General features: G+C 57.0%; 2 protein-coding genes across 2 annotated transcripts; both read right to left on the reverse strand.

Moving 5' to 3' along the window:
• Positions 1-8961: 8961 nt before the first annotated feature.
• On the reverse strand, positions 8962-12978 carry LOC127668536 (uncharacterized). The gene is made up of 4 exons (XM_052162164.1): positions 12868-12978; positions 10963-11292; positions 9635-9795; positions 8962-9527 (listed from the first exon to the last, which is right to left on the reverse strand). Exons 1-4 carry the CDS (start codon positions 12953-12955, stop codon positions 9483-9485), a joined length of 624 nt encoding a protein of 207 aa, XP_052018124.1. The 5' UTR covers positions 12956-12978; the 3' UTR covers positions 8962-9482.
• Positions 12979-14498: 1520 nt separating this feature from the next.
• Positions 14499-24046, reverse strand: Iqcn (IQ motif containing N). The gene is made up of 2 exons (XM_052162715.1): positions 20691-24046; positions 14499-15494 (listed from the first exon to the last, which is right to left on the reverse strand). The coding sequence occupies exons 1-2, from the start codon at positions 24042-24044 to the stop codon at positions 14532-14534; spliced, it is 4317 nt and encodes a 1438-aa protein (XP_052018675.1). The 5' UTR covers positions 24045-24046; the 3' UTR covers positions 14499-14531.
• Between the last annotated feature and the right edge of the window lie 1392 nt (positions 24047-25438).

Raw genomic sequence — 25438 nt, forward strand, 5'->3', positions numbered from 1 at the left:
AGGGAGCTGGGCCACGAGCGCCGGGATTTTACCGGCGCGGGCGGATCCGGGTGCTCCGGGTCCGAGTGGAAGCGCCGCTGGATGCGGATGGGGCGCCGTGGCTGCCCCCACAGGTGCTTCGGGGGTCGGGGGACCCCTGCGCGGCCGACAAGCGGAGTCTCCATGAGCTGCCCCCGATAAGGAAAAGGAAAGAGAGCCAGTGGTGGCCCCTGTGCACAGACAGGGTGGGGGAAGAGTTCTCAGGCCACTGAGCCGCCCTCTCCGTAGTGCAGAAGCCAGGCAGGCGACAATATCGCAAGACCTGAGGCAACGCCCACCAGGCACCGACGCTCCCGGGACCTGAACAAGAAGCCTAGATTCAGGGTCTGGACCCTGAAGGCACGAGGCAGGTAGACCCAGAGAGACAGGCCGGGAGACCCAGCCCCAGCGGGTCAGAAGAAGGGTTCTAGAAAGACGAAGAAATCGAGAGCATCACTGGCCTCGACATGTGCAAACAAAGTCACAGGCCAGGAATCTCAAGAGCTGGGGACAGAAGGAAAACAGTCAGTCGCTTCTCATGAGCATCTTCGCAGTGCTGAGGCCTCAGGATGTCCCCACCCCATGTGCTTAAAGAGCTAAAGGCCCTCCTTGCCTGTGAGCTCAGGGCAGCCAGCAGGACGCTGCAGACAGCCCCGCCCCCGCCCGTCTCTACAGCCTCCTGGATGCTCAGACCCTCCCACGGCGCATGATATCATTGCACCCCCCAAACACCCCAGGGCTCCACCCGCAACCACAATTCCTGTTCAAACCTCCAGCTTGTCCCAGTTCTAGAAAACTCGAGGTCCCACTCAGCACACCTCCTAGTCTTGGGGGGATTTCCTGTGAGTGTCGGATAGCTGGGAGGACACTTTCCTGCTTGATTAGTAGGAGCGCTGTGTGTGGACAGCGTCCGCAAGCCGGCCGGTTCCCACTCGGCACCCTCCCGGTCTCCGGGGATTTCCGTGAGTGTAAGAGAGCTGTGAGGACACTTTCTGGCGTAATTAGTAGAAGCTAAGTGTGTGGACAGCATCCTCGGGCTGGGCCTGGGAGGGAGGAGATGGCTACGACAGTGCCTTGCCTGGAGCGTGGGGAAAGTCCCCTGAGGGCGCTGTGCCGGGAAGGAGCTGTTAGGAGGCATGGGAGCTGTCCCCAGCACTGTCCCGGTCTCCCAGCTGCAGACATGATGCTTACTTGGTGCTAGCACTTGCCGCCAAGCCTGATAACCTGAGTTTGGTCCCTGGAACCCACGTGAGGAAAGGAGAACCTTTCCGCTCCTGCCTCCTCCCCTCTTGGTTTTGAGACAGGGTCTGTGGTGGTTTGGATGAGAACGGCACCCATAGGCTCATATTCTTGATCAAGTGCTTGGTCCCCAGTTGAAGCAACTGCTTGGTTGATTAGGTGCATGGCAATTAGGACATGTCACCACGTAGAAGATGAGCCACTGTGGTGGCTTTGAAGTCTCAAAAGCTCAGGCCACAGGTCCAGTCTCTCCACCTCTCTGCCTCCTGCCTGAGGATCAAATATCTCTGGACAGCTGCTGCTCCAGTGACATGCCTGCCTGCTGCCTGCTGCCTGCTGCCTGCTGCCTGCTGCCTGCTGCCTGCTGCCTGCCTGCCTGCCTGCTGCCTGCTGCCTGCTGCCTGCTGCCTGCCTGCCTGCTGCCTGCTGCCTGCTGCCTGCCTGCTGCCTGCCTGCCTGCTGCCTGCTGCCTGCTGCCTGCCTGCTGCCTACCTGCTGCCTGCTGCTGCCTGCTGCTGCCTGCTGCCTGCTGCTGCCTGCCTGCCTGCCTGCTGCCTGCTACCTGCCTGCTGCCTGCTGCTGCCTGCTGCCTGCTGCCTGCTGCCTGCTGCCTGCCTGCCTGCTGCCTGCTGCCTGCTGCCTGCCTGCTGCCTGCTGCTGCCTGCTGCTGCCTGCTGCCTGCCTGCCTGCCTGCCTGCCTGCTGCTTGCCTGCCTGCTGCCTGCTGCCTGCTGCCTGCTGCCTGCTGCCTGCCTGCTGCCTGCTGCCTGCTGCCTGCCTGCTGCCTGCTGCCTGCTGCCTGCTGCCTGCTGCCTGCTGCTGCCTGCTGCCTGCTGCCTGCTGCCTGCTGCCTGCTGCCATGCTCCCCACCATTGATGGTCTCACCGTCTGGACCTTAAACACCATGTTAACGGTGTTCTTTTATACACTGCCGTAGTTATGGTGTCTCACCACAGCAACAGAACAGTGACTAACATAGGGTCTCACCTTGTAAGTCAGGCTGGCCTGGAACTCATTGCATAGAACTCATTGGCCTCAGACTTGCAGCCATCCTCCTGTCTCTGCTTCCCCAGTGCTGGGATTACAGGCACACACCACCACCCCACTTTCTTGAAGGTTTCAATTGTCACTTTGTCAGTCCCAGACCCCTCCCTTCTAGCTTTGGGGGTTGGTGTAAGCATGGTCCCTCTGCAAAGATCAGTCACTACCTGTGACCTACAGAACCACAAAATCACCCTGACACTTCCACTCACACTGGTGTCCACCATGATAGGCTGGTTCACACACCAGTGACCTCCCGACTCTGCTGAGCCTCCTCCCTGGTCTGTTTCCACTTTGACTTGACCATCACTTCCAGCCCACAGCCCCTGAAGCGAGGCTGGCCTTGAACTCTTGACCCCCTACCCCTCCCAGCCCCCAAGTGTCAGCACACCTGCTTTTATGGTGCTGGGGACAAACCCAGGGCTTCACACATGTTAAACAAGCACTTTATCCACAGAACTCCAGCCCCAGCCCTGTAGTGGTCTGTCCGAGCTAGTCCCGTGTCAACTGGACTCACAAACTACAGTTATTCGAAATAAGGGAACCTCAAGCGAAAGCCTCCATGAGGCTGGGCTGTAGGCACCTCTGTGGGCATTTTCTCAGTTAGTGATTGATGGGGGACGCACAGCCATTGCGGGTGGGGCCATCCCTGGGCTGGTGGCCTGGGCCCTATAAGAAAGCAGACTGAGCAGGCCACGGGGAGCAAACCAGTGGGCAGCACCCACCCCTCCATGGCCTCCGCATCGGCTCTGCCTCAGGTCCTGCCCGGTGTGAGCTCCTGTCCTGACTTCCTTCAGTGCTGAGCAGCAGAGTGGAAATCTAAGCCAGATAAATTCTTTTCTCCCAACTCATTTTTGGTTATGATGTTTTGTCATAGCAATAAAAACCCGAACTAATTGAGGCCACCCTTGTCTCCAGAGTGAGTTCCAGGACAGCCAGGGCTACACAGAGAAACCCTGTCTCGAAAAAAAAAATAGTGAATAAAAACCCTAAGATGGAGTTTTTAGCCGGGCAGTGGTGGTGCACACCTGTAATCCCAGCACTCTAGGAGGCAGAGGCAGGCGGATTTCTGAGTTCGAGGCCAGCCTGGTCTACAGAGTGAGTTCCAGGACAGCCTGGGCTACACAGAGAAACCCTGTCTCGAAAAAACCAAATCCAAAAAAAAAAAAAAAAAAAAAAAAGATGGAGTTTTTAATTTTTAAGTAAAGAAATAACATTTATTAATGTATTTATTATGGGCAGGGCACAGGTGCCAGTTCATATGAGGAAGGGAACTTATGAGAATTCGTTCTCTTTCCACCTTGTGGGTCCTGGGGACTGAACTCGGATTGTCAGGCTTGGTGGCAAGCACTTGTACCCACTGAGCTATCTTGCCGGCCCAGAGCTTTCTTTTTTAAAGACTGTTTGCTCTGTAGGCCAAACTGGAGCTCACCGTTTTCCTGCCTCAGTCTTGTAAGTAGGGAGAACACAGAACTGAGCAGCCGCCATCGGGCTTGGAGAATTAAAAAAAAAAACAAAAAAACAAATGCTAATATGGTCGAAGTGTTGCCCTAAAATATCCCACCCGTTGTGCCCCATGATGCCTTGCCCCCTAGGCCTTGCAGCCAAACAGCTCTGGTAGGTGCTGTCCCACCTGCTAGGCGCGTGATTCTGTCACACCCTGTGTGACTTCTGTAGTCAGCCTGAATGAGGCTGACTCTTCTCAAGACAGGGTGACCGGCTGGCCCAGCAGTGTCCCCACCACCTGCTTTCCGGAACGGGGTGCGGAGACTCCGGCGGCTCCCGGCAGGTACGTCCGCCCCGTCCTCACCTGCTCTGCGCCGAGCCACGGCTTCTCTCTGTCCCGCGTGTTCCGATGGTGAAAACCACGTGGGCAGCAGGCTCCGCCTCCCCAGAGGACCCCAGGCGGCTGGACAGCGGAGGCAGGAGCAGGGTCCCCGAGAACCGTCTCCGGATCACACCCCCGCTCACAGGGGCCGCTCCGGGGTCCACGGGCTCCCGGACTCGCTGGGGAGACAGAAGGAAGTCACGCACGTCCCCGAACCCTGAGCGTCACAGATCTCTCACCAGCCTGCTTTCCCCACGGTCGGGGCCTCTGTTCCCGCGTGTGGGACCGGGGTGTGTGCCTGGCTGTTATGGCTTTGCTGCATTTTTTTAGAGTCAGTTTATTTGTGTGGGAGCATATACAGGCTCCAGTCCACAAGCCGACGTCAGGGGACAACTGTCCTTCCAGCCAGTGTCCCTCCCCCACCCCACCTCCGTCACACTGCCCCACCCTGAAACATCACGTCGCTCGCTAAGGGACTTTTTTTTTTTTTTTGTCTCCATCGTTTGCGGTGCTGGGACTACAACGTGTCCCTCACTCATGGCTACGAGGTGCTGAGATTTGAACACAGGGCCCTGGGAGCCAGGAGCCACACCCCAGCTGCCTCTGGGCCTCGACTGGAAGGGAACGGGGAGCTGTCCAGTGCTGACCGCCGCGGGCTGCACAATCACCAGCCTTCTCAGTGCCAGGAAGGCGGCCCGGTTCTTAAAGGTCTATCTCCAGCATCAGAAGAGTAAGTGGGGAAACTGAGGCCCGAGACCATAGCCTCAGGACCCGCGCATATCCGACAGTGGAAGAGGGCGAGAACAGAGAGCGGCTAAACCTGAGGAACCTACCTACCCTCTGACGCAGGCTTAATTGACTGCTGTGGGACTCGCGTCCTTCCGGCTCCGCAGAGGGCCTGGGCATGGGGCCAGGGGAATGCCTGGAGCCAGACTCACTTTTCAGTATTTTATTCTTGGAATATTATTTTATTTTATTTTATTTTATTTTGTTTTGTTTTTCAAGCAGGGTTTCTCTGTGTAGCCTTGGTTGTCCTGGAACTCACTCTGTAGACCAGGCTGGCCTCAGATTCTTAGACATCTGCCTGCCTCTGCCTCCTGAGTGCTGGGATTCAAGGCATTTGCCACCAGCACTCAGCTTTATTTTAAGAATATTTTAGTTTAGAAAATATGGGCCTGTGAGATGGCTTAGCAGATGCAGGAGCTTGCCCCCAATCCTGGAGACTTGAGCTCATCCCCTGTTATTCTCAGGACAGGAGCGACCTGCACGTTGTTGTCTGACATCTGCACTGATGCACAGACACGAAGTAAACAAGTAAAATATAATTTAAACATTACATTAGAACGCAGGAAACGTCTACAGAGATGGCTCAGTGGGTGAAGGTGTTTGGCCCTGAGCCTCACGACCTGACTCCCATGTCTAGGTCCCACACAGTGAAAGGAGAGAGCTGACTCCCACAAATTGTCGCACCAAGGCACCTCACCATCACCACACGATAACTAAATAAATTAATATTTTTAAAAGGGTTGGGCATGGGGCTGGAGAGATGGCTCAGCGGTTAAGAGCACTGACTGCTCTTCCAGAGGTCCTGAGTTCAAATCCCAGCAAACGCATGGTGGCTCACAACCATCCCTAATGAGATCTGACGCCCTCTTCTGGAGTGTCTGAAGACAGCTACAGTGTACTCACATATAATAAATACATTAAAAAAAAAAAAAGGGCTGGGCGTGACAGCATAAGACTAATTCTCAGTGATTCTGCCTGATCTATACAGCAAGTTCCAGGCCAGCCATGGCTGCACAGTGAGAGTCCATCTCAAAAGTAAATAGGTAATTTCACTCATTTCAAAGGCTGTGTGTCCAGCAGCTGCTCAGCCTGTCCGTCAGTCAGCCTGTCCATCAGTCAGCCTGTCCGTCAGTCAGCCTGTCCGTCAGTCAGCCTGTCCGTCAGTCATCCTGTCCATCAATCATCCTGTCCATCAGTCAGCCTGTCCGTCAGTCAGCCTGTCCGTCAGTCAGCCTGTCCGTCAGTCAGCCTGTCCGTCAGTCAGCCTGTCCGTCAGTCTCCCTCGCTAGAGCTGCCAGCTCCACAGAGAGCCTTGTGCTCCCCTCCTCTCAGCTGCCGTCCAGCCTGGGCACACATCCCAAGCACCTCACAGCTGCTCGTGCTCCTTCCCCAGCAGAGCCCTGGGCCCCGCCCCCCAGCAGCACACAGAACAGGCAAGAGCCTCAGCTTTGGGTCCCAGAACTCAGGAGGTGGGGCTGTAGGCATCAGGAGGCTAAGGTTATATTTGGCTGCATTCAAAGTTTGAGGCCAGCCTGGATTACATGAGACCCTGTTTCACTGTAAGAAAAGTTTCTCTCTCTCTCTCTCTCTCTCTCTCTCTCTCTCTCTCTCTCTCTCTCTCTCACACACACACACACACAGAGAGAGAGAGAGAGAGAGAGAGACTGAGACAGAGACACACACCGAGGAACCATAAATCTGAAATGAATGAGGGCAGAGGGCCTGGAGAGACAGCGCCGTGGTTTCCCGTGTGCAGAGGCAGCGGGAAAGCAGGGTTCTGTGACTCCCGGTTCAGGGCATTGATCGCCCTCTCCTGGCCTGAGTAGGCCCTGACCTATGTGGTACACAGACAAACCATTCAGGCAGAAACCCAGTACACAAAATAATAAAAACATGCCGGGCACGGTGATGCACACCTGTAATCCCAGCACTCTGGGAGGATTTCTGAATTCGAGGCCAGCCTGGTCTACAGAGTGCGATCCAGGACAGGCAGGGCAACACAAAGAAACCCTGTCTCGAAAAAACAAAATAATAATAATAAAACATTTTTAGGGCTGGAGAGAGGGCTCAGCGGTTAAGAGCACTGGCTGCTCTTCCAGAGGTCCTGAGTTCAACTCTTGGCAACCATCTGTACTGGGACTCAATGTCCTTTTTCTGGTGTGTCTGAAGACAGCAACAGTATACTCATATTAAATAAATAAATAAATACATAAGTAAATAAGTCTTTAAAATCACTTTTTGTAATGAATGAAAGCTGTCCTGCATTCAGGCCCTGGGCCAGGGGAGCCTCGCTGTTCCTAAGCCCGCCCTGTGAGCTCGTGCGGGGCATCCCTGGCCTTTCCAGAGCAGGGGCCTCAGGTCGCAGCTCCTGACTACTCACCTCAGTCAACAGGAAGGACAGGGATGTGCCACTCCGCCTCATGGTGCAGGCTTCTGAGATGACAGAGGGATCAGTGAGACGGGGTTCCAGTCACTTGCTGAGCCACCCCGCACCCCAGAGCCGAGAGCCACACCAGTAAAGCAGCGAAGTCACAGCTGCCCGGCGAGGCTGCTGTGGGTACCCAGACCCTGCCCGAGCTCCTAGAACCCTGGGTCCGGGTCACCTGGGAAGGCCATTAAGCTCCCAGACGGACCCCTGCACTTTGTGGGGTTTTGAGACCCGAGTTTCCCCAGAGGTAGGACTGTCTCACACTGACACAGACGTGGTACTTACTTCAAGCTGCTCTTGTGAAGACCCGTGCAGTGAGTGTGCTCTGTCACCTCCCCGGGACCAGAGGACAGACGGTCCTGTCCCAGCTGGGTCCTCTGAGTACTAGACCCGACCTGAGCCAGGAGGCACCCTCAGGATTGGAGGAGGGGGCAAGTGCAGGGTGATCACAAGGGCAGGGAGGTGTGTGTGCCCAAAACAGGGCGGAGCAGGTGGGGGGAGGGGAGGAGAGGGGAGGGGAGGGGTGAGTGGCCAGGCAGAAGGTTTAATTGTTAATGTGTTTACACCTGACAGAGGACAGAAATCGCCCGAGACTGAGGCATTGCCTTAGGATTTAAAGCGTTCTAATCAAGGTACCGCAGGGCTCTAGGAAAGCTAGCCCACTGTGCTGTGCTGGCCCAGGCAGTTGGCGACCTTCTCTAGGCAAACTTTACCCACAAGTTAGCGCTGCAATCAGAACCGAGAAAGCCGGCGAGCTGGGACGGGAAGACGGAGCGTGGCCTGGGCCCTGAGGACCTTGAAGCCATTCCAGTCTGTGGCTGTGAAGCAAGTTAATGTTTCACAGTACACCCCTCCCCCGCAGGCCGGCCAGGAGACCTCTCACCACCTACTCCCGTGGTCACCAAAGCGTGACCTGCCGTGGGGGTGGAGGTCACTTCTACCTGTTGTCAAACATCACAGCAGCTAGGGAGAGCCCCCCCCCCACACACACACACACCCGCACTGAAGAGCGGGTCCTGTCTCATCCTCTGCTGGAGACACCAGTAGCATTGTGGAAAGGTGGGCTATCTGGAGGGTCCCCAGCCTGAGCCTCAGCCACTGAGGGAGGGGAGGAGAACAGGGTGTGGAGAGCAGAGGCAGCCCCTCCTTCATCCCCTGACCCCTGTACAGTCCACTTGGTACCTCCTGTCCCCAAGGTTTTGAAGCTTGTGGGAAAACTGAGCTGCTTCCGGCAGAGGGAAGCCCCTCTTCCCTTCACAGTCAGTTAGGCCTCGATGTCTTCAACGGGAACCGAGCCCATCCTCTCCTGCCGTCGGGCCTCTGCTCCCACTGTGTGGGTGTGCGTCACCAAGCCCGGCAGTGTGGGCTTTCCCAGGCTGCCTCCCACCAGGTTAGATCATCCCGGTCCTTAGAGAGTGGCCTCTGTCCTGCCAGGACACTGGGTCACCCAAGTCCTGGCGGGTGAGGGCAGCAGCCCTGCCCTCTGACCCTGAAATGACACCCTCTGATTGTCACCCCTCCGGAAAGCAGACACAGGGTCAACAGTGTGACTCTGGATTAAGGCAAAGAGGGGCTCAACCCGTGACTCAGGAAGCAGCTCTGAAGGATTGTAAGGACTTTATTTAGTTACTTTATGTTTATTTAGTTTTATTTTTTTAATGTGTTTTGCATTATGCATGTGTGACTGTGTATCACCTGTGAGTCTGGTGACTGCAGAAGCCAAATGACGCCACCGGATCCCGTGGGACTGAAATTACTGATGGTGATGAGGTTACATGTGGGTGCTGGAGACAGAGCCCTGGTCCTCTAAAAAAGCAGCCATTGAACCATCTCTCCAGTTCTTCCCCCACCCCAATTTTTTTTTCCTAAAGACAGAGTCTCATATAGCCCAGGCTGATCTCAAACCCCATATGTAGCTCAGGGTGGACTTGAACACATGATCCTCCTGTCTCCGCGTCCCAAGTGCAGGGATGACAAGTGTGGTCCATCACCTGCATTAATTTCCGACTGGGTACCAGCTGTGCGGGCAGACTGCCTGAAACTCCGTGGCGCCAGCCGTCCTCCTGGCCGCTTAGCCCCAGGTTTCCAGACACTGCTTTTCCCAGGTGTCGCCCCCACCACATCTCTAGGCCTCTGAGAGTCACTACTGTAGGCGGTCAGCAAATGGTAGCCTCTGGTTCACACTGCCCTAGAAGAGGAACACGCATGGATTAGCATTAGGCACCACAGGGCTTTACTGCAGGGGGATGTCTACTAGGAAGTCAGAAGCCCCAGCCCTGCCTGTACCCATCTCACCATAGATACCGTATCCAGATTATGAAAAGGTGGGGCCTCTCGATTGGAATGTCTCACGGCGATGAGCACAGAGCCAATGAGGAAGACAGACAGAAGCAGACACACAACGATCACCACACCGGGGTTCCTGTGTGATGTGGGGATCCAGAGGTTGCCTGCATCTGGGAAGAGGAAGGGGTCAGCCCTGGCCACAGCCACGCCCCAGCCCCTCACTGGGGGATTCTAGGCAGGGCTCCACCCCTGAGCCACGCCCCCAGCCCTCACTGGGGGATTCTAAGCAGGGCTCCACCCCTGAGCCACGCCCCCAGCCCTCACTGGGGGATTCTAGGCAGGGCTCCACCCCTGAGCCACGCCCCCAGCCCTCACTGGGGGATTCTAGGCAGGGCTCCTTCCCTGAGCCACGCCCCCAGCCCTCACTGAGGAATTCTAGGCAGGGCTCCACCCCTGAGCCACGCCCCCAGCCCTCACTGGAGGATTCTAGGCAGGGCTCCACCCCTGAACCACGCCCCCAACCCCTCACGGGAGGATTCTAGGCAGGGGCTCCACCCCTGAACCACGCCCCCAACCCCTCACTGGAGGATTCTAGGCAGGGGCTCCTTCCCTGAGCCACGCCCCCAGCCCTCACTGGAGGATTCTAGGCAGGGCTCCACCCCAGAACTACGCCCTCAGCCCCTCACTGGAGGATTCTAGGCAGGGGCTCCACCCCTAAGACACTCCAGGGCCTTTATTGTTTATAAACAAGTATATATTTCATGCAGGTTTTTCATTCTCTTTTCTTTCTTCCTTTTTCTCTCCTTGCCCTCTTCCTCTTCTTCTTACCCTCCTCCTCTTCGTCCTCCTCCTGTTCCCCCTCTTCTGTTTAATTTTTTGAGACAGGGTTTCTGGCCCTGACTGTCCTAGAACTCACAGTGCAGACCAGGCTGGCAGGCTGTCCAGGAACTCACAGAGATCCTCCTGCCTCTGCCCGAGCGCTGAACCACCATCTCCCTGCTTGGTTTCCTTTTTTATTTTCTTTTCCCTCCCATCCTCTTGGTTTTCTTTTAAAAGAAATGTGGCCTGGGTTGGTCGCAAACTTGAGGCCATCCTCCTGCCTCCTGCTCACAGCGTTAGGAACACAGCACTGGGCCACCACACACAGCGACAGCTAGACAGTGGAACCTGTTTTCCTGCAGGTGACCATGTCCTCAGGAGCCAGCTCACACTAGTAAGCTACTAAGGCTGCAGACGCAGTAAGGCGTGGCGGGCCAACCCACACTTCCTGGTCTGTGTCGCCACCTGCTGACTGGTTCCAGAACTGCTGCCAGGTTTCAGCCAGTCTTCACACTCACCCTGGCCGGAGCTGGACGCAGTGGGCGAGCCTTGTGGAGCCAAGTTCGTGGACTGGGACATGGTGGTCGGCTGGGAACTGGGGAGCCCAGAGGTGGGGAGAGAGGCTGTGGGGTCTAGCGGGGATATGGTTTCCAGACTTGAGGTAGACTCAGGAGTTGCCTCGGGACTTGGGGAGGCGGGGTCAGAGGTTGCATCTGGACTTGGGGAGGCGGGGTCAGAGGTTGCATCTGGATTTGGGGAGGCGGGGTCAGAGGTTGCATCTAGACTTGGGGAGGGGTCATGGTTTGTTTCTGAACATATTGCCTCCCAGAATAGTGTAAATGCAACACCTGAAAGAAAAACAAAACAAAAAACAAAAAAACCAAGATGCGGATGTGTGTCTGAAGCTTGCCTGGCTGGAGCGGCGCTCAGGAGTCCATCTCGGCCCCTGGTCAGCCAAGGCCTTGCAGTCTTACCCGTGGCTGAACACGAACTCTCAGTCCAGCCGGCCAGTGGCCCGGCCCGCCCGATGCAACCCTGTCTGACTCCACGGAGCTGGGCTCGGAGCGCCACCTCTTACAACTCAGTCACTGACTACCTGTGACTTCCGCTTTCCGGAAGGGTGGGACGTTACTCAACTCTGCCCCTCCCTCGGGTGCAGGCACCACCTCCCCGTCCAGAACTTTCTAGAACCCTGGGAACCGGGAAGCCCTGACCTGAACTAGGACTTGAACTCTGCCCTCGAATGCTTGCCACACCCTCTGCCGCCGAGGCACGCCCACCTTTGCCAACTCCAGGATTCAGGTCTCTGAGGCTCGCCATCCTCTCTCTGGCTGGCCTTCCCTCCCCCATCCCGGAGATGTTCAGAGGCTGTGGAAACCGTTCCTGCTCTTCCTCCTACCTCGACTTCCTTCCAGATCCAGGTGACTCCACCCAGGTGTGCAGGGCACAGGGCATCGGCTGCTGCCAGCCCACGCCTCGCCCCACACAGCAGATATGAGGAAGTAACACTTAGGTGCGGGAAGGGGTGCTGAACAAGCCTCCCACACCCCGGTCTCCAGGCCCTGTGCAAAGGAATCTGAGGATGCGAGTCCACGTTGACTCGGATGCCAGAGTGGACCCCAAGTCGAGCCAGGACTTTGTTAGCCAGCAGTTAATTAGGGTTTTAAGTGATGAAACAGGAGGTGGTGGCAATCTCCAGTCCTACTAAGTACCTAGCACCAAGTAGGTCTTCATAATTTCCTGGAAAAGTTAAACAGGAAGGAGAATCGAGCCTGGCCTTCAGTCCTGCACACGGGAGGCAGAGGCAAGCTAATCTCTGAGTTCGAGGCCAGCCTGGTCTACAGAGCAAATTCCAGGACAGCCAGGGCTACACAGAGAAACCCTGTCTCGAAAAACACCACAAAAAGAAAAGAAAAGGAAAGTCGAGGTGTTTCAGCAATGTGCCAGGCGTTGGACTTTCCCTCGGTCTCTGAGATGGGAGCGGGAAGGTGTGGCTGTGTCACTTGTCCCTAACAGGGTCGTACGCAGGCTGGAGCCTGCCTGGGCTTCCAGGGATGACTGTGGGACTTTCGGAATAAAACCGTCCTCTACAATAAATCAACCGTCTAAAGAAGTAGCTGGAGATGAAGTCCCGCACCACGACCTCCTAAAGGGACCAGGGACAGCGAATGAACAGAGTGAGCCCGGATCCCTGGCCTTCCGCACGGCGTGAGCGGGGAGTAGGTCCTCACCACTCTCTGGGTGGAGTGGGACTGTGCCACAAGTCCCTGAAGTGTCCCTGAAGCCACCGGCTTCTGCGTCACCCGGATGACCCTAAGGGATTGGTACCCACCCTACGGGATCTGGGAGGGAAGGGGAGGGAAGGCTTTGAACCCCGGTCCCGCGGTCCCCCGGAGCCACTCCCTTTCCCTCCACCAGCCTACCTGTGTAAGCAAGGACGACGGAGGGGTCGGCGGGTCTCGCGAGCAGCAGCAGAGCCAGCGCCAGGGCCAGCAGCCGGGAGCCCGCCATTCCTGCGGTCCGCGCCGGCGGCAGGTGCGCGCCCCGGGTGGCAGCGCCTGGCTCGCGCGCGGCCCCTGCCGGCGGACCGCGGGATAGCGGGCTGCGCGGGCTCGGGGTTCCCCCGCGGCACCCCAGCGCCCCCTCGGCACTGTGCTCCTGAGGCTTCCAACATTGCCTCGGGACAATAACGGTGGCCCCTGTCCCAGACACCCGGGGACACCCCTCTATGGCTGCCCCAAACCTGACTTGAATACCCGTGTCCCTCGGGCCGCCAGGCTCCTCTAGGTGGGACTTGGGGATGCCCCCCTGCCTCTCCCTCCGGCTCACCTAGGTGGGGATGCCTCCTCGGGTGCCTCACTGCACCGGGATGCAGCCAGAACCTTCCAGCGCTTTCGAAAGGAGGCGCTCTCGCCAAGCCGGCTGGTCCCTGCCAGATTGGGTCTCACGGTTTGTTGTTAATCTTTGTTTGTTTGGGGGGGGTTGTTTTTGTTTTTGTTTTGTTTTCTTTTTTTCTCTTTTCGTTTTTCCGAGACAGGGTTTCTCTGTGCAGCCCTCGCTGTCCTGGAACTCACTCTGTAGACCAGGCTGGCCTCGAACTCAGAAATCCACCTGCCTCTGCCTCCCAAGTGCTGGGATTAAAGGCTTGCGCCACCACCGCCCGGCTAATTTTTGTTTTTGAGATAAGGTCTCACTGTGTAACCCAGGCTGACCAAAACCAAAACTGCTGATGATTCTCCTGCCTCAGCCACCCATGCCGAGATGACAGGTGTGTGCCTGTCACAGGTTAATTTATACACACACACATACACACACACACACACACACACACACGACATATATGTACATGTATATGTGTGTGTGTGTGTGTGTGTGTGTGTGTGTATGTGTGTGTGTGTGTGTTCAGGGAGGTCAGGTGAATCAGTCCTTCCCCATCATGTGAATCCCAGTGATCACACACACAGGCTTACTAGCAAACATCTTTACCAACTGTGTCATCTCACTGGCCCCAGATTTGACATTTAGAAGTCATTAGCCATGTGACACACAGGATTCCATGCTAGGGACCTGTGGCCCTGGAAAATAATTAGGGTTCCCCCAACCTTAGCTATAGATACCACATGGGCCGGGGAGCCTGGCACTCCTTGCTACTGGCAAGATCTAGAATTACACACACACACACACACACACACACACACACATACACACACACACGACATATATGTATATGTACATGTATATGTATATGTGTGTGTGTGTGTATGTATAAATTAATCTGTGACAGGCACACACCTGTCATCTCAGCATGGGTGGCTGAGGCAGGAGAATCACCAGCAGTTTTGGTTTTGGTCAGCCTGGGTTACACAGTGAGACCTTATCTCAAAAACAAAAATTAGCCAGGCGGTGATGGCGCATGCCTTTAATCTCAGCACTTGGGAGGCAGAATTCTAGAGGAATTCTTGGGAGCACTTGACCCTCCCTCAACTCAAGACACATGACCAGAGTCAGGCTGTAACGTGCTTTATTCACAAGACTCATGGGGCCACATGGTCATGATGGTGTCTCTTGCCCACAGCCGGGGAGGGACCTAGACGCCAGGCCAGTGCATAGAGTAAGCCCTTGAGTTACGGCGTGAAGTGTCCCTGGAGATGCTCCACGGGCCTCCTGTCCCCAAGAGTGCATCCGTGGTGAGGCAGCTTCGAGTGTAATGGCCCCTCCACATGGCCTGAACCATCTTGGCTGCAGACTGCTGCTGGCTGAGCTGCCGGCGGGTCCTGTAGCCCTTCCAGGCCGCCTGGATGATGGTGCATGCTCTGTGCTGCCGGCTAAGGGTGTTCTGCTGGGATGCCGAGGCCCATCGAGAGAGAGACTGGCCCGAGATGCCCTGGCCAAAGCCCTGCACCACGCGCGTGGACAGGGTGTGGCCACACACGTGGCAAGTACGTGGCTGGGATCCCACAAGCATCACGACGCTGGGCGGACTCTCTACTGGGGGACCCAGGGATTGGCAGACGCTGCAGACATCCGGCTGACAGGATAGGAAGCAGCGGTGCTCTGAGGTGTTTCTGCAGTCCAAGTTTCCCTGGGCTCTGCCCCTGCGCTCCGGCCAGCCAGTAGGGAGCAGGACCTGGCGGGCCCGGGCCCGGCGGATGCAGAAGCCACGCCAGGCGGCCTGGATGACGGTGGTAGCCCTGAACAGCCTTTCCAGATTCCGTCGTACACGGTAACCACGCCACGTAGCTTGGATGATGGTGGCCCATTGATGCCACACTTTCACAGTGCGGCGCACCAGGTAGCCACGAGCGCACGCTTGGATGGTGACGACGGCCTGGATGACAACTTTCTCCATGGCCTGTACTGACATCAGCAGTTCAGCTGAAGGCTTGCGGTCCAGCGCTGCCTCTGCACCAGAGGGGTCCCATGGCTTGTGGCCCCTGCTGGGATGCCACACGCCTTGGGGTGCCCCAGAATGTGCGGTGGCTCTGACCGATACGTTGGGGACTTTGGAATTCCATGACTGGCCAGCAGCCAGGCCGGCATCCACAGGGCCCTGGGGTACAGTGGGGGGTGGGGATATCGTATTATGGCCAGTTTTAGGGTGTGTAACAAGATGGGGTCTGTGACTTTGGGGTGTGGTTCTGGGGCCCCGGGAACTCCCAGCGAGGCTTGTTTCAGGCACCGCGATATGTTGAAGTCTGTGGCCATAGAGCATGGTGGAGACTTTTCGAGAGCCCTCTTTAAAACTAGTTTTAGGGACTGTGACCTGTTGATGTTTTTGACTGTGAAGTGCAGTGGAGATTCGTGAACCATCATAGCCAGTGGCAGGACTGTTGATGTTCTCAACATTTTGGTCATGGGGCTTGGCTGGGACCAGGGAATCCCTATCATAGCTAACTCTGGGGCCTGTGACAGGACGGGGCTTCTGGTCAAGGTGAGAGGTGGGGTTTAGCACTGCTCCTGGTGGGCCAGCCGGTCTGCTGTCCTGGGCAGCCTCATCAAGGAGGGGTCTCTGGGGGCCATTTGATGATGACTCATAGATCAGACACACCCTCCGGACTCCTGAGGATGCCTTCTGCCTCCTCTCAGCGCCCCTGTGGAGGATGGGTGTGATGACCACCGTGGACGTCCCTGGGGGCTCTTTGGGACTGTCTGATGAAACCCGAGGTGCTGGCTTGAGTAGATGACTGAAAGGGAGTAATCTGTGCATGGAACCTTCTAGAAGTTTAGAGACAAAGCTGCCTTGATTGAACTGGTAGGACTTCTTAGCAGCGAGGAACTCTTGGTGCTCACTCTTGATGTGGCCCTGAGGTTCTCTGATCTGAGAGGCACTTAACGCCCCGTTTTTAGGTTGGGATGCTGAATCTTTCCCCTCTGAGCTCTGGACAGCCCCGGGGTCCCCAGGCTTGACCCCCTCTGACCCTAGAGGCAGCTCAGCCGGACCAGCTCTGCCTGTCCTCAGCTGCGGTATCACTGAGGCATTAAGAGCCAGCGGCTGGCTTGAATTGTCCACAGCGGCCTCCTGCGAGCTCGGGACCCTGGGGGCAGGGCTGAGGCTAGGGGGATCACTGTTGTTTTCTGAGGCTAAGGGCTGAGCGATGATGCTACCGGCTATGGGGTGCTTACCTAAACTTGGGGCCTGTTTAGGGTCAGGGGTTGCACTGTTGGTCTGTCTGGGAGCCTCCTTGTTCAGCAGGGCCTTTGAGAACACTGGGTCTTCACGAACATTCTCAGCTGCCAGAGGCTTATCCCTTCCTGTGGCACCAAGGCCTGTCCGTGATGCCCTCAGTTGTGACTCAGTCTCAGTGCCCTCAGGTTTGACAGAGTCTGTGCTAGGTGCCACTGTGGAGGACACCGTGTCAGCCATTTGTCCTGGCTTTGGCAGGGCCGGGTCATTGACACCTACAACCTTGGTTAGCCCAGGGTCTTGGCTAATCTGTGGGGCACTTGACAAGACTGTGGGTGCCTGGTGTGGGTCTTCAGCTAGTTTCTGTGTTGCTGGTAAGTGAGGATTTGCCAGGCTGGTTACAGATTGTGCCAGGAAGGGGACCTGGGAGGCCTCCCTATACTGTGTTGCCTGAAAGGGACGTGGACAGATTCCTACCAGCATGGACCCCAGTGGGGCTATGCTACTTATCCTGTTAGCCACAAAACTTGGGCGGGAGATTGGACTTTGGGGGCTGGGTGGGGGCTCTACAGTACCACTCAGCCTCTCCCTCCCGCCATCAATCTCTTGAGGGTGACTAGGGGTCTTGCTGCTAACCACAGGGCATGGAGGGAGGTTGAGGACCACACCGATGGCCCCAGCATCTCTGGGTGGGCTCTGACCCTCACCACTAATCACCGATTCTGTCAATAGGTTCTGGGTCCTGACACCTACTGTGGACTCTGGGGGAACTTTCTGGGTCACACCTTTCACCATGGGCGCTGGGGGGACATTCTGGGCCACACCATCTGCCACAGACTCAGGGGGGATACTCCGTACCAAGCCATCCACCATGGACTTCGGGGGGCCTTTCTGGGCCACGCCATCTGCTGCGGATTCAGGGGAGACACTCTTGCCTGCACCCCTCATCAGAGTCACTTGAGGACGGTTGGGAGTCTTGCTTTCAACCACAGGCTTGGTGACCGGTGCTAAGGTCGCCTTTCCATCTACAGAACCCGGGGGCAAAGCCCCGCCCACTGCACCTGCTGCGTCTGTAATGATCATACCTACATATTGATAACTGGGTGGGACCATGGGGGCCATGGAGAACAGCTGGGGGTCTAATGTAATCGGGAGAGTGGCACAGGGCTGACGGATGCTGCTACCCAGCTGGTCTGGGAAGAGCTCAGAGGGGACCTGCATCCTGGGCATCGCAGCTGGGCATGGACTCTGGCCCAAACCTGTGGCCATAGCAGCCTGATTTTGAGTCCAGTGGACATCTGCTGGTGAGGCCCAGGCAGCCATGGGGGGTGGGTTGGCCCCCTGACACACACTTAAGAACAGTCCAGTGGTCAGAGGTCCCTGGGGCATCCCTGGGGCTATGCCCCTGAACAAGGCCTGGCATGGAACATTGGCCCCTACACCCAGGCCACTGTCCTCTGCCAGAGCCACGGAGGGCTGGCCAGGGCCATGTATGGGCTGAGCCACGGAACTTGGGGGCCCCTTGCTGGCCTGGGTCCGCTCAGAGTAAACTGTGGAATCCTGAGGGATGGACCGGCTCCTGGTACCTATCGGGAGTGTCCCACCTGGACTGCTGCAGACTCCCAGAGATGGCTGGCCTGGGGTGCTCTTCACCCATGGCTGCAGCCCCCCTCGGTTGGACATGGAGGGCTGGCTTTGGGTTATACTGCTGTCCCGCTGTGTGTGCTGCTGTGGGCCAAAAGACGGCTTGTTGACCCCACGACCAACACCACACACCACGGTAGGAGGCAGCAGGCTCAGGGATCCTAAGGTAGCCGCGGGTGCATTAGAGAGATCAGGGTACATTCTGGGAGCCAGAAATGGGGAGTTCAGACCATCCCTGTTGGACAGAGGCACCTTGAGTACTCCAGGGACCACAGTGCTGGCTGCAATTGGCTGATTGTGGTTTGGAGATGCCCTGTTGTTCACAGAAACATGGGCCAGGGTTGGGGACCTAACACTGACCACAAAAGCCTGTGCTAGGCTTGGAGACAGGCTGTGGGGCATGCATGGTTGCACATAGTTTGGGGCTACAACCGTGGCCATATAAGGTTGAGCAAAATGCGAAGGCATGCCGTAGGACGGAAATGGCTGGAAACAGCTTGGGAACACCCCGGTGGCTACAGATGCCTGGACTGGGTCTGGAGGCCCTGAACCCTGTGTGGGCATGGAGGAGACGCCATGCGGTGGCCAGCTACTCAGAGGTGACTGAGTGGGCCTTGGGGTTCCATGGGTAGTGGCAGATGGCTGGGACACGCTTGAAGGTGCCCCGATGCTCACTGGCTGGTTGTTTAAGGTCACCACACCAGCAGCAGATGTCTGCATAAAGTTTGAGGATACACTGGAGGCCATATGCTTCTGGGTATACATTGATGAGCCTCCAGTGTACATAAATGGCTGACTAAAATTTGTAGGTGACCCATAATATATCAGTGGTTCTGTCAGGCCTGGGAATACCCCAGTGTCCATGGATGGCTGGGCTAAAGTTGGGGACACCCTAGAGGCTGCAGATGGGTGGGCCAGGCTTGGGGCCACCCCAGTGCCCGTGGATGGCTGAGCCAGGCTTGGGGACACAGCACTGGACCGTGCCGGCTGAGGGGAACTTGGATTCAGCCGCCTGGTCTCTAATGGTTGGATTTGGTGTTGAGATCCCTCACTGGTCTTGCGTGCCTGGGCAGGGCTTGGGACCCCCCCATGAGCCAATTTGTCTTTGGGTTGGACAGGATCCAGGCAAGTGACCTCATTTGGCTTCCGGTCCCTGGCCTGAGCCTGACTCTTCCTAAGCCAGGGTGCAGTTGTGTCCTGGGATAGCCCCTCGGTCAGGTCCCCAGTACTATAGTCAGATCCACTATCTGAGTCCCAGTGGAGATTGGAGGCCAGGCTGGTGCTAGAGGGGAGAGGCCCAAGCCCTGAAGCGGGCTGTTGGAACTTGGGGAGCGTGGACTGAAGACCAGCTGGACATGTTCTTTCCAGCTGCCCCTGAAGCCTATATCTCGCGTCTTTGAGCTCCTTCAATTTTGGCTGGAAGTCTTGCATATCACTGTCCCTGCTACATTCCAGAGCTTCTGAAGGCGGCAAGCTAGATGGAAGGGAGGCGCTAGCTGAGGGGCTGCTCTGCAGGGAGCTCTGGGAGTTACAGCTGTCCTGGCAGCGGATCCTGGGATAGCTCTTGGCTAACACGATCTGTGGGTGCTGTGGGATCTTGGCCAGTAACTCATCCAGAAGGGACTTGTGTGTAGCCTGGCCCTGGGAATAGACTGGGGTCAAGGACACTTCAGAGTGCTTCTCCTGTTTGGGGGTGGACCTGCTGGAGATTTTTTGTGACTTAGGATTTAGGAACATCGGTGATGGTTGGTCACTACACTCTTCTTCTGCTACATTCCTGACCACGGTGGCCATGTCCTTATTACCTGGTGGCGGCGTTACTCGTCTGTGACCCGACAGTAGGACCTGCCTACAAGTCTCCTTGGGCAATGAGCTCTGACTCCTGACTAGGGAAGAGCAATAGCCACAGGGGGACTTCTTGTGCATCCCCAGGGTTGGACACTGACACACATTGCCATGACAAGTGGTAGAGGGCCACGGGGACATGGGGGACTTCCCATCACCCATGCGACCCGAGTGCTTGCTGGCCACCACATTACCCTCTCGATATGACGACCCTGGGTAGGGTACCCTGCTGGCCACAGACGGCTGGCGGGAGGTTGGAGCTGGGCTATTACTGGTCACCGACGGCTGGTTACTGCTTGGGCCTATACCGTTGGCAACAAGCGGCTGCCACGGGCCAGGAGGCGGTGGCTGGGAAGGTCGCTTGGGGACATGGGGACCCTCACCACATGCCATGGAGTCAAGATCTAACAACCTCAGGTACAGACCAGAATAAAGGGCCGAACCTGCCTCCCCTGACAGCGTGGGTATTTTGAGTAGGGGACAGTGGTAAGTGCTGGCGACCATCCCTCCAGAAAAAGAGCCGATGAGGGACTGTGGCGAGCAGGGTGACCCTTCCAGTGTGACCCCAACCCTTTTCTCCCACAGGATCCCATCAGGCTGTTCCCAGGACAAGCCCTCCCATGGTGGCCTGACCTTGCTACACCGTGCTCCTACAGGACCCAGCGCAGGTCCCCACGCCACCGACAGACTCCCGCTGCAAGTCACCTCCACTGGGGCAGGCGCCGTGGTCATCCGACTCCCCACTGTTTTTGAGGTGGCCTTAGGGAGGAAGGCACCTGTCCTCTGGGCCATCTGGGCCAAGGACTGAGTGAAGACAGCACCTAGCTCACCCTGGCACAGCGCCTGGCTGAGTGTGGCCCTCTCATCTTCTGTCAAGGCCTTACACAGGACCTCGGCCAGCTTGCCCTGTGTGGCCTTGTTGAGTTCTGGACGCAGCTCACCACGGGACAGGGCCCGGGACAGGGAGATACCCAGTTCACCCCACGACAGTGCCTTCATCAGTGCCATTCCCAGCATGCCTTGAGGCAGGGCCTTGACCACAGATGGCCCCAGGACCTCCCGGGATAGGGCCTGGCTCAACGCTGTCCTTACTTCCCCCTGAGAAAGTGTCTTGACCAGGAGTGCCCGCAGGTCCTCAGGGGAGCCCAGCATGGCCACCAGGTCTGCGCATAGGGATGCAATGGAAGCTGCCAGGTCGTCCTGGCAGGACCCTGCCTGGCTGGGCATAGGGGATGGAGGCGGGGTCCGTGCCCGTCCACTGTCACCCCAGGATTCTGCATTGCACACAGAGTGTCCGCTGGGAGTCATCAGAGGTACCAGCATGCCTTGGGTGTCTGTGGCGACTGAGCGTGGGCTCTGCATGGTCTTGCTTGAAGCATGGCTGTGGAGGTGGGGCTGGGCCATGCTCCTGTCGTCTGACTTGGCACGAGGTGCAGTGCTGAGTGTCCCCAAATGTTGCCACAACTGGACAGACGCCTTGGAACTGCTCAGGAATGTCTGCGACTGGGTCTTGCTACTGAGGTCAGTGGAAGGTTGGGCAGCCCAGAGGCACTTGGCTGTTTGGTCGGTGGTCAGTTGGGCCTGGGATGGAACCTTAGCCAGACACGTGATGAGGTGGGCAAGGGACGGGGCCTTGCTGAGCTTAGAGGATGGACAGACCTGGCACGCAACCTTGGTGGTTTTAATGTTCGTGGTCTTGGTGTGCTCAGCAGGTGGACGCAGCTGAGATGAGCTTTTTGCCAAGAGAGAGGCCATGTGGTATTGGGGAGCAGAGGCGGGTGAATATGTGTTTGGGTATACCTCAGGAGGGACTGAGGTCAATCCCGAGGAGGCCGAGGCTGGACATGACGCGGTCAGATGATCTCGAGACACAGATCTGGCCTGTTCCCCAGAAGGTTGGAGCTGGGCTGTGAGCGACATCAGGTGTGCGGTCAGAGGCGAGGAGTTCAGGGAGGCAGAGAGACCTACAGGTGGGCGCCGTCCTTCAGGTAGGACTGGGGCCAGCCCAGAGGGCGTGCAAGACTGGAACATAGCTTTACAGAAGGGCGGGACCGGTGGGATTCGGGCGTGGCAGGGGGATGGCTGGGTTTGGGAGGAGGCCTTGGTCAGGGGCATAGCCATCTGAGCCTCGGTCAGGCTCACGGTCATCTCTTCAGGCATGTACACCCTGGAGTGAACCTTTACAACCTCCGCCCTCTGCTCCATCTGAGTCAGGCTCTTGTTCTCATCTTCCATCATTTTTGTCCAAGACAGGGCCCTGGTTGCAGTGGTTGTGTTAGCTTTGAAAGCCGCTTCCTTCTTGGGGGCCCTTGTGGGACAAGACTTCATCTTTTCTACTTCCAATGGAGACTTGGCTGGAGGCTTAGGAACTATGGTGTCTAGATTTCCCTGGGGCCCGCACCTGCCCTTCGCCTCAGCCAAGTGTGACTGAGAGACTACCGTGCCGACTGCGGTGGCCTGCTTGCTGCTCGCGGTGACCTTAGCCTTCGCACTATTTAGGTGGAGCTGGGATGGAGTGTTGCCAGCAACCACTGGACTTTGAGATGACCCCTTGGGACTTGAGGCCGTCACCTCAGTTGTGCCGCCACACAGGGTCCTGAGCACAGCAGCTACGGAGCGTAACTGAGCCGGGGTCTTGGTTATCATAGCAGCCAGGCGCGTCTGGGGTGAAGACTTGATCGTGGGGCTGGGCTGGGAGGTTTTGGGTGAAGTTGACACTGTGAATGTCTGAGCTTGGTTTCTGGTCATTGGTCGCATCTGGAGTGAGGTCTTTGTCACTGTGAACCCAGGGCCAGTTTGCAGTGGAGCCTTAGTGACAGGAGTTCCAAAGCGTGGTAAGGCCTTGATTGTAGAGGCCACAGCAGGCCCCGGGGACTGTACCCTGGCCCCAGGGACCACCACGGAACGCACCTGCATCTGCTGTGCAGTGTTAGAGAGAGAAGAGTTGGGTCTCACAGGAACTGGGGGCCTGGTCATCGGGGGCGTCGGGCTGGTTGCTGCTTGTATCTTCATGATTGTCGCTGGGGATGCGGGGCGTGTCTGTGGTGCACTCTTTGGTGCTGTGGACACTGTGGCTGGGGACTTAGGGGCAGCAGCCGCCATTGGACACACCTTGGTAGGGGTCTTGTTGACTGGATACATATACAGTGGGGCCTTGGGGACATCTGTTTCTGTTTGGGCCTGGGTCTGGGTCTTCAGGGACCCATGAATGGCCTGGCCATATCTCCCTATTGCTGCTGGCTCTAGGGTCCCCATTTTGATGGTCTTAGAAGCCACATGTCTGATCTTCACACTGTCCCCCTCCAAGTGCCTCGAGAGATAAGAGCTCTGAAAAGACTTGGTCAACATGCAGGGTTGATACTTGGGACCTGTGAAACTGTCGATCAAAGACTGTGACTGGAGGCCACCTCTGGGGACTCTGCTGGCACAGGGGCCTGCTGTGGCTTGTGAGGGGACCAGGTTGTCACAGGACGGGAACTGGGTCTCTTTGGTCACCATGACTGGTGGCTGGTCCTCTGGGGCGTGGAAGCGCACCTGCTGCGGCTGGTGGTAAGGGATGTCCTCTTCTTCGTCCTGCCTGGCTTTCTTAGCCGTCAGCCTGTTGGAGTGCATCAGCCGGCGCGTGCTAAAGCGTCGCCAGGCCTCCTGGATGGCCTTGGCCGCTGTCATTTGGGAGATGAGTTTCTGCCGTAGCCTGTAGCCCTTCCAGTTGGCTTGGATGACAGTGGCTGCCCGAGACACCATCATGTCCATCTCGTCCACCAGGATGTTCTTGAAGGCCTGGCTCTCCACCACTGCCCGCAGACGAGGCACTTCCCGTGACGGTAACACTACTAGCTCCTTGGACGGATAGGAATCATTCTGGATCTGAGGACATAGCTTGGCCACTTTCTCTTGGTGAATGAGGTTAGGCTGAGAAAGGCATGGCCCACTCGGTGACATGAGGTTCTGGAACTGGAGCTGAGCTGCCGGCTGCATCGTTGCCATTCCTGAGACAGGCAAAAAAAGTCTGGGGGGAGGGGGAGGGAGAGGGTGAGGTTTGGTGGGTGGGGGGGTGGACAGATGGATAGATGGGCGGGTGGGTGGAGATAAGTAAGGAGACAGTGGATGGGTGGCTAGTTGGATATACACAGAGGGGTGAGAGAAGGGTTGGCGAGGGGCAGAGAGGCGGTAAGCGGGTGAGAGCGTTGACGGGTGAGAATGAGGTGTGTGGCGGTGCACACACTGTGAACAGATGCGTCACTGTGCGGTGGAGAGGGAAGAGCACACAATCCAGAGATACCCATGGGTGCAGACAGCAGGGACCCCTCTACCCAGTGGCCCTCAGACCACTGGGAGTGACATGTGTGTGTGGCAGAGGCACAAGGCAGGCCCAGCCATCTTCTTACCTTGGAGGGTCATAGAGTTGGCAAAGGAGCAGAAGAAGGTGTAATCTTGGAAGCCAGCCTGTACGGGGAGGCTGTCTTCAGTTCTTCATTCCAAGAAATGTACACAGCAGCGCTCTGGGCTGGTTCTGTTAGAAATACCAACAGGAGTGGGTGGGGCTGTGGACAAGGCCAGGGGAGAACAGAGGGGGATAAAGCAGAGAAGCCTGTCGGGGTCAGGATGGGGGGATGGCGGGCGCTCGGCAGAGGACACCCCACGGGAAGGGCCTGAGGAGACTTCAGTGGTGCTTGGCACTTAGTACCGGGACCTCATGTGTACATGACAGGGACTTGGAGGTCCCGGGGACTCTTGAAATTGCAGCACAGACGATGTCTTTACTGTCTGGAAAGGTGAGACCCAGATGGCACACACCCAGGACACACCTACTCAGCACTATCCAGCAAGAAGTAGGGAGCTGAAGAAGGCTCAGCGTGAGGAGTGACTGCGGCCAAGGCTGACAGCACAAGCTCTCCTCCGAGCCCAGCCCAGGAGAGCAGAGAAAAGACTGGTACCTTCTGCCTCTGCACGGATGCCCGGTGCACACACCCTGCACACAAGCCAACGCGTGTCAATCCAGAAAGGGTAGGCCAGGGCTGGAGTGGCTCCGTGGTTAACAGCACTTGTAGCTCTTGTGAAGGATCTGGGTTTAGTTCCCGGCACCCACACAAGTCACAACAGTCCCTAACTCCAGTCTCAGCAGATCTGCCACCCTATCTGGCCTGTACAGGCGCACTCATGGTGTGCAGACACACATGGTGGTAAATATGCATGCTCCCATACGTATAACAATTTTTAACAAATTGTTAAAACAAAACAAAAACAAAATCTAGACCAGTCCTGGTAGCACCCACTTAATCCCAGCACTCAGGAGGCAGAGGCAGAGGCAGGTGGATCTCTGCGAGTTCAAGGCAAGCCTGGTCTACGGAATGAGATCCTATCTACCCAGAGACATGATG

The sequence above is a fragment of the Apodemus sylvaticus genome, chromosome 18 (genome assembly GCF_947179515.1).
Source record: "Apodemus sylvaticus chromosome 18, mApoSyl1.1, whole genome shotgun sequence".
In the NCBI taxonomy this organism is placed as follows: domain Eukaryota; kingdom Metazoa; phylum Chordata; class Mammalia; order Rodentia; family Muridae; genus Apodemus; species Apodemus sylvaticus.

What these genes read in the sequence shown, in the direction of transcription:
- LOC127668536 (XM_052162164.1), bottom strand. Translation starts at nt 12,955, where the DNA reads ATGGCGGGCTCCCGGCTGCTGGCCCTGGCGCTGGCTCTGCTGCTGCTC. An exon ending in CGTCGTCCTTGCTTACACAG is followed by an intron (nt 11,293 to 12,867) that starts GTAGGCTGGTGG and finishes TTTTTCTTTCAG; the next exon opens with GTGTTGCATTTACACTATTC. An exon ending in TGCGTCCAGCTCCGGCCAGG is followed by an intron (nt 9,796 to 10,962) that starts GTGAGTGTGAAG and finishes TCCTCTTCCCAG; the next exon opens with ATGCAGGCAACCTCTGGATC.
- Iqcn (XM_052162715.1), bottom strand. Translation starts at nt 24,044, where the DNA reads ATGGCAACGATGCAGCCGGCAGCTCAGCTCCAGTTCCAGAACCTCATG. An exon ending in TAGGAGCACGGTGTAGCAAG is followed by an intron (nt 15,495 to 20,690) that starts GTCAGGCCACCA and finishes ACTGTACCCCAG; the next exon opens with GGCCCTGTGGATGCCGGCCT.